General features: G+C 54.5%; 1 protein-coding gene across 3 annotated transcripts in view; it reads left to right on the top strand.

Annotated features, from left to right (window-relative positions):
• Positions 1-234: 234 nt before the first annotated feature.
• Positions 235-7,929, top strand: part of PHLDB3 (pleckstrin homology like domain family B member 3) — a 30,541-nt gene continuing 22,846 nt past the window's right edge. The window contains exons 1-5 of one of the 3 annotated variants that reach the window (XM_054463444.2): positions 235-716; positions 1,182-1,531; positions 3,137-3,322; positions 3,552-3,689; positions 7,533-7,661. In XM_054463444.2, the coding sequence (XP_054319419.2) occupies positions 1,319-1,531; positions 3,137-3,322; positions 3,552-3,689; positions 7,533-7,661 (666 nt within the window). In that variant the 5' untranslated portion in view covers positions 235-716; positions 1,182-1,318. Of the gene's footprint in view, positions 832-1,181; positions 1,532-3,136; positions 3,323-3,551; positions 3,690-7,532; positions 7,662-7,929 lie in introns of all 3 variants that reach the window. The other 2 variants (XM_054463445.2, XM_054463442.2) reach the window with 2 other exon arrangements.

The raw sequence follows: 7,929 nt of genomic DNA, 5'->3' as shown, positions 1-7,929 counted from the left end.
CTCTAGTAAAAAAAAAAAAGAAATGGAGGTAGTAATCACTTTCTCGCTGGGCAGCTTTAAGGGTGAAATTAAATGACTGGGTATAAAGTGTTTAGCACAGCTCTTGACTTCTAATCATTCCTTTTCATATACCAGTTATTTTCCTGTTTTCGCCCAGAGAGGAAAGGGTCTGGCTGAGACCTTTAACCTCTGCCCTCCACCCCATAGCAAAGTGGGGGAGGGGGGGTGGCGGTACACTTCCCTCTGTCTCTGGGCAGGTGTCTGACTCAGTTCAGGGCACCCCTTCCTCTTGTCCAGCTCCCCAAACCGGTCAGGGCCCTTCTGAAGGGCTCATTAGAGGGGAGACGTCCCCATCTCCATTCCTGCGTTCCTTTCTGAACTCCCAAGGTCTGGACATTAGAGAGGCGCCCATACAGAGGTGGCCAAGACTCCTCCAGGGGGGCAGGAATGAGGGGCTCGAGGGAGACTGGGAGGTCGCGATGCTGAGTTCCACGACGGTGGGGCCGGGATGGCCGGATGCCGAGGCCACGGGTGGGGCAAGCCCGTCGCTCCCTCCTCCCTCGGGAGCTGTTGGACCTGTTGTCCCCCCTCCACTTCCGGGCTGCTGGGGAGGGGGACCGGGCGGCCTCTCTCCTCCCTCTTCCCCTGCCACCTGTCTCATAGGCAGAAGCGGCCGTGCCCAGCGCGCAGAGCGGAGCGCGCCGAAACCTGAGCTGGTGAGGGGGCCGAGGCTGTGGGGAGGTGGCAGTTGGACTTCGGAATCTCAAGGACTCCGACTCCTGGCTTGTTCAGAGAAGGAGAGCCTGGGAGCCCCGACTCCTGGATTCCTGGGTGAGGCGGCGTGGGCGCTGTTGCCCTGCACAGTGGGGTCGGGACTAAGACTACGGGGCTCCGGGAAGGATGGGGCGGGAGCCGAACTGCTGAGTCTCGGAGGGAGAAGATGGGTCGGTCTAAGCGAATCCAAGAGATTGTGGGGGGCTCCTGGGAGGGTACAAGGCCTGACACCTGGAGATGAGGGAGGGGAGGCGGGGTCGAAGAGGTCAGTAGGGGGCGTGCTACGACCCGGACTCAAATTCCGGTCCAGTCTCCGGGGGCGTGTCGCCTTGGAGCCATCAAGCCCCGCCTCTGGAAACTTCAGGACACGCCTCCGTAACGCTCAGTTCCATCCTTTAAACTCTTAGGCCCCGCCTCCTTGGGGGGGGGTCTCCGCGCCCCGGAGCAGACGCGAGCGGCGCTCAGCTGTCCAAGGCCTAGCTCCCGCCCAGGCCCCGCCCCCGGAGCTTCTGGTTCCGCCCACCCCGCAGGAGTCCGAGCGGCCATGGGGACGCGGAGCAGCCCTGAGGAGGTGACCCCGCCGCAGCCGGTCCCGGAATGCGACGTGGAGGTCCAGCCTCAGGGCCATCCCGAGGAGTCCCGGGAACAGGAGGCACCCGAAGTCCGGGCGGAACCTTCGAGCCGCGGGGGAGCTGAGCAGCAGGCGGAGGAAGAAGAAGTGGGAGAAGGCAGCAGCACTGAGAGCAGCCGCGACGCGGTGAGGGGCCGGAGGGCGACAGCGCGGGGGGCTTGAACCGACGGGGACCCAAACAGGTGGCCAGACAGGTAGACAGGTAGAGGGAAACCAGAAAGACAGAGACCCGGAGACAAGGAGAGAGACCCAGCGATAGCAGAGACTACTGAGAGACAGACACCAGGACACGGAGCCAGAGAGGCAGAGGCACAGACAGACAGAAACCAGATACAGAGACAGAAACCAGACAGAACCACGGGGAGGCCCCAAGAACGGAGATAGACCCAAACGGGCGACAGAGACAGAGAGACGGGTATAGAGGAACCAGATAGGTGGCTCACGCCTGTAATCCCAGCACTTGGGGAGGCCGAGGGGAGGATTGCTTAAGCCCAGGAGTTCGAGACAAGTCTGGGCAACATAGCAAATCCCTGTCTCTAGAAAAAAAAAATACAAAAATTGTCCAAGCGCAGTGCCGCGTGCCTGTAATCCCAGCTACTCGGGAGGCTGAGGCAGGAGGATCGCTTGAGCCCAGGAGTTGTAGGCTGCAGTGAACTATGACTGCGCCACTGCACCCCAGCCTGGGACAAAGCAGAACCTATCTCTAAAAATGAGAGAGAGAGAGAGAGAGAGACCAGATAGACAGGAGAGACTACAGAACAGAGAAAACCAAACGAGTAAGAGATGCAGAGAGATCAAGAAACCAGACAGAGACCCAGAGACATGGAGACTGAGAGACAAAGACCCCAAAAAGACAGAGACACAGTGAGACTAGAGTCAGAGAGAGGGGAATCGAGACAGAGGGAAACCCAGAAATAAATGGCAGAGATGCTCAGAGAAACAAATAGAGAAAAACCTCGAGAGAGGGACATACTCAGAGGAATAAAGATCTAGTGATTCAGAGGCAGTGGACAGATACCGAATCTGAGAGACTGGGGTCAGGTGGAGAGAGAGACAGAGACAGATCCAGGCACTACAAGAAAGTGACACCAAGAGAATAGGACCTGATAGAGAAAAAGAAACACCTTTCGTAAGTCGGCTTTACATCCGCCCACTCTCCATACGGTACTGCAAGCCTCTGTGGTCCGTGTGGTTGGGTGGTCACGGGACTTGCACCCTCCCCTACTCGGACCTTAAATACAGGGGGCTGAGGCGGGGTGCGGTGGCTCACGCCTGTAATCGTAGCACTTTGGGAGGCCGAGGTGGGAGAATCGCTTGAGCCTAGGAGTTTGAGACCAGCCTGAGCAACATAGCATCAACCCCTCTCTACCAAAAAAAAAAAAAAAAAAAAAAAAAGAGCTTGGCGTGGTGGTGCGCGCCTGTAGTCACAGCTACCTAGGAGGCTGAGGCAGAAGGATCGCTTGAGCGAGGGAGGTCGATGCTGCAGGGAGCTGTAATCGCGCCACTACACTCCGGCCAGTGAGGCCCTATCTCAGGACAAAAAAAAAAAAAAAAAGATAAGAAAGAAAGAAAAAGAAAAGAGCCTGTGACAGATTATGGGAGTGGTGGTTGTGTTAGGTAAGTGGACTGATGGACTGAGACCCGCAGAGGGTGATGTTGGGTGGGGACCAGACCTACTTAGTGATTGCAGGGGGCGAGGCATCTCCACTTAACCACACCCTGTAACTTCAGCCCGAAGCTACGCCTCCTCCGATAGCGATGGCGGCCACACCTCCCGCATCCACCTCTTCGCGGGAAGGGGTGCGAGGGGCGGCGCGGCGCTTGCAAGGACAGCAGCTGGAGGCATTGACTCGCGTGGCCCTGATGGAGCAGCGAGTGAAGGAGCTACAGCGCCAGAGGAAGGAGCTGAGGATCGAGGTGAGGCTGCGAACCCCTTGGGAAGCCTGGCCCCAACTCAAGCGGAACCCGCAAAGCCGGACTCCCAGCTTTTTCCTCGGGTGGGATCAGATTTTAGGCCCTCCGCTCTTCCTCCCTCCAAATTCAGGTCCCTGGAGTCCATCCTCCCGTCGAATCCGGTAGTTCAGGCCCTGGGCCTCTTCCTTGGACCTAGGCTTCCGAGCCCCCAGCCCTGGCATTCTCTCCGCAGATGGAGGTGGAGGTGGCCTTGCTGCGGGGTGAGCTGGCTGGGGAGCGAGTGGCCGCTCGCCGGGACGAGGAGCAGCTTCGGGAGCTGCTGGGGCAGCAGGCGGCCTCGGAGCAGCGCGGCCGCCAGCAGCGGGAACAGGTCTGTTTGGCTCACCGGGTCTTCATCAGCAGTGTCCTTCCTGGTCCATGGATGTTGGTGTGCTCCTAGCCACCTGCGCCCCGGGGTTGTCCCCATTCCCCAAAGGAAGACATTTGGGCTCCTGAGAGAGTGAGGGGCAGATGCCCCTCCTGGTTTTCCTCCTCCCTCCCTGGGCGAGAATTTGGGGCTCTTCCTTTGTCCCCTGTCCGTTTGCTATTTAAATGTGGGTGTGTGAAAACTTCCAAACTGGCCTGAAGCAGTGGCTAACGCCTGTAATCATAGCACTTTGGGAGGCCGAGGCGGGCGGATTGCCTGAGCTCAGGAGTTTGAGACCAGCCTGGGCAACATGGCGAAACCCCGTCTCTGCTTAAAAATACAAAAATTAGCAGGGCGTGGTGGCGCGCGCCTGTAGTCCCAGCTACTTGGGAGGCTGAGGCAGGAGAATCGTTTGAATCCGGGAGATGGAGGTTGCAGTGAGCCAAGATCGCACCATTGCACTCCAGCAGCCTGGGCGACAAGGAGACTCCTTCTCAAAAAAAAGAAAAAAAAAAAAAAAAAAAAAAGAAAGAAAAAAAGAAAACTTCCAAACCCACAATAGTCAGGCAGCCCCCATGTCCTGTGCCCACCAGCTTCAGGAATGATTAATATTCTTACCTTCTTGTTTCATTATCTCCAATTTGTTCCCGTCCCCAGTTATAAAAGCCAATCCCAGACATCATATGGTCTGTACATATGTTTAGAGTGTATCATTGACAGATAAGAAATCCTTTTAGGCTGGGCCAGGTGGCTCACACCTGTAATCCCAGTACTTGCGGGGGGGGGGGGGGGGGGGGTGGAGGGGGAAGGGGGCGGGGCCAAGTGGGAGGATCGCTTGAGCCCAAGACTATGAGACCAGCCTGGCAACATAATGAGACACCATTTCTGTGAAAAATAAAAATACAAAAATTAACCAGGCATGGTGGCATGTGCCTGTGGCCTCAGACTCAGAAGAGTGAGGTGGGAGGATCAATTGAGCCCAGAAGGTAGAGGCTGCAGTGAGCTGTGATCATGACATTGCACTCCAACCTGGGCGACAGAGCAAGACCCTGTCTCAAAAATAAAAAATTAATAAGTTCATAGTATTGTCTTATTTCTGGTTAGTTTTTGTGTTTCCCAGACAGTCTCAAAATGGCAGTTAACAGGTGGCTTGTTTGAATGAAGTCCCCAAAGGTCAGTGTGATTGGCTGATATGTCTTACCCATTGTTTTATCTCTGGTGGTTCCTACCCGCTGTGTCTTCCCCATACTGTTTATTGGAAAAATCCAGTCTTCTGTCCCATAGGCAGAGCATGGCCGATCGAATGCCTGTGGTGCCCTTGAACATGCCTCTGTTTCTGCAAGTGGGTGTTGGTTAGAGGGAGAGGTTTGATTGTATTCAGAAGTGCTTTAGTGCTTCCTGAGCCGGTGTCAGGAACCTCATCTCTGGTTATCCCGACCTAATGAGATCACCCTAGTCTCTTTTTTTTTGTGAGACGCAGTTTCGCTCTTGTTGCCCAGGCTGGAGTGCAATGGCGTGATCTTGGCTCGCCGTAACCTCCACCTCCCAGGTTCAAGTGATTCTCCTGTCTTAGCCTCCCCAGTAGCTGGGATTACAGGCATGCACCACTATGCCCGGGTAATTTTGTATTTTCAGTAGAGATGGGGTTTCTCCATGCTGGTCAGGCTGGTCTCGAACTCCTGACCTCAGGTGATCTGTCCGCCTTGGCCTCCCAAAGTGCTGGGATTACAGGTACGAGCCACCGCAGTTCGAGGCCAGCCTGGCCAACATGATGAAATCCCATCTCTACTAAAAATACAAAAAATTAGCTGGGTGTGGTGGCAGGCACCTGTAATCCTAGCCATTCGGGAGGCTGAGGCAGGAGAATTGCTTGAATCCGGGAGGTGGAGGTTGCAGCTCCCAGGAGCCAAGATCACACCACTGCACTGCAGCCTGGGCAACGGGAGCAAAACTCCATCTCAAAGAAAAGAACCTTTTATCTGAAGATTGTAACATCCGTCAGTGGTCATTGCTTGGGTCAGTTACCATTATAGGTTGGAAAATGGTGACTTGATTTTGTCAGTTTTTTTCTTTGCAAGTGTTGTGTATGTTGGAATTTTATAAGGCTGCGTCCTAGGCCCTCATTTATCCTCAAAGATCACATATTTCTCCCAGGCCTTGTCTCCTGAGACAGAAATGTGCCCTTCTTCCTAGGGTACTGGCTACTAGGTACTCCTTTCTCACCCAGATCCAGAAATCTCGGTCGCAGCCCCTTCTCCCTCTGTCCCAGGAGTCCAGACCCCCAGCTCCTCCTCCCTCAAACCCAGAAGTCCAGACCCCCAGATCCTCCTTCCTCAGATCCAGGAATCCAGGCCCCAGCCCCTCCTCCCTCTGACCCAGGAGTCTGGCTGACCTCAGCAACTCCCTTCTCCACACTGTTTGTCTTGCTGTCCCTTTGGTCACCAGGCCAGAGTCCTGGACTTTGCCCTGTACACTTCCCTGTCTCTCACCTCCAAGCTTGTCAGCCACCATGTCCTATCCTTTCTGCTTCCTGATCTTCTCTGTCTAGTCCATCTATTTTTCAGCCCCACCGCCCAGGCCCCAGCTTAGGTCTCACCCTCACTGCTTGGAGGACTTCCGAGGGAGCTGCTCTCCACCCCTCTAACCCATCTCCCAGAGGGATGATTCCTAGCTCCTACTCCATCCTTTCAGTCCTTCTGAGGCTCCCTATATCCCCAGGTTGACCAAACCCCCCGTGAGCTGGACGAGCTGGCCTTCCCACTGTCCTCTCCCACCATGTTCTTCCCACCACCACATCCTTTTCCACCCTGGCTGGAGTTTGTCCCCCAGACTTCTTGTACTTTTCAACTTTCATGCATTTGTGCCAAGCCGTTTCCTCTGCCCAAAATGCTCTTCTAGAGCCTTTTATTTTCCCAGATCCAAATTCTCCCTGATTGTTTTGTTTTGTTTTGTTTTTGAGACAGGGTCTCACTGTCGCCCAGGCTGGAGTGCAGTAGTGCAATCACTGCAGCCTCAACCTCTGGCTGACATTGTTCTTCATTCTGGGTTCCCATAGTCTCTGGATTTTACTGCCCTGATCTTTCCAACTGGCTGTGTTCCCACCTGGAGGACAGGGCCCAGACACAATCCACTTCTGCATCCACCGTATCACATAACATGAATATGTTTTGCATTCATTTCTTTTCTTTCTTCTTTCCTTCCTTCCTTCCTTTTTGTTTCTTTCTCCTCCTTTCCTTTTCTTTCTTTTTTCTTTCTCTTCCCTCCCTCTTTTCTTCCTCTCTCTCCTTCCTTCCTTCCCTCTTTCTCTCTTTCTTTCTTTCTTTTCTCCTTTCCTTCCCTTTCCTTTCGAGACAGTGTCTCCCTCTGTCACCCAGACTGGAACAGTGATGCAAACACAGCTCAGTGCAGCCTCAATCTCCCTGCCTCAAGCAATCCTCCCACCTCAGCCTCCCGAGTAGCTGGAACTACAGGCGTGCACTAACACACTCCACTAATTTTTTTGTTTTTTTGTAGAGATGGGCTCCCCCTATGTTGCCCAGGCTAATCTCAAACACCTGAGCTCAAGAGAGCTTCCCACCTTGGCCTCCCAAAGTGCTAGGATTACAGGTGTGAGCCACCACACCTGGCCTCATTCATTTCTTTAAAATCTTGGCGCTGACTGTGAGGCAGGCCTGCACAGGAGTGAATCACATAGATGAAGTCCCTGCCTTTGTATAGCCAACACCCCAGGCAGGCTCTGAGATATGGCTGGCTGCTGCTTCCCCCGCTGCGCTTAAGCTGAGGCTGAGAACCTGGTTGTTCTTTCAGGAACAGAGGCGGCTGAGCCAGGAACGGGATCGCCTAGAGGGTCTTCGCCAGAGACTCCGCGAGGCCCAGGGACAGCTCGACTCACAGCCAGAGGACCAACGGGAGCGGCTTCTGCAGGGTGTGCAGGAGGTAATGGCCCTCTGGTTTTTTGTTTGTTTGTTTGTTTGTTTTCTTTTTTTGAGACAGAGTCTCACCCCGTTGCCCAGGCTGGAGTGCAGTGGTGCGATCTTGGCTCACTGCAACCTCTGCCTCCCAGGTTCAAGCGATTGTGCCACCTCAGCCTCCTGTGTAGCTGGGACTACAGGTGCACACAACCACACCCAGCTTATTTTTGGAATTTTAGTAGAGACGGGGTTTCACTATTTTGGCTAGGCTGGTTTCGAACTCCTGACAGGTG

The sequence above is a fragment of the Pongo pygmaeus genome, chromosome 20, assembly GCF_028885625.2.
Source record: "Pongo pygmaeus isolate AG05252 chromosome 20, NHGRI_mPonPyg2-v2.0_pri, whole genome shotgun sequence".
NCBI classification, from domain to species: Eukaryota; Metazoa; Chordata; class Mammalia; order Primates; family Hominidae; genus Pongo; species Pongo pygmaeus.
This window is presented reverse-complemented; position numbering and strand designations above follow the sequence as displayed.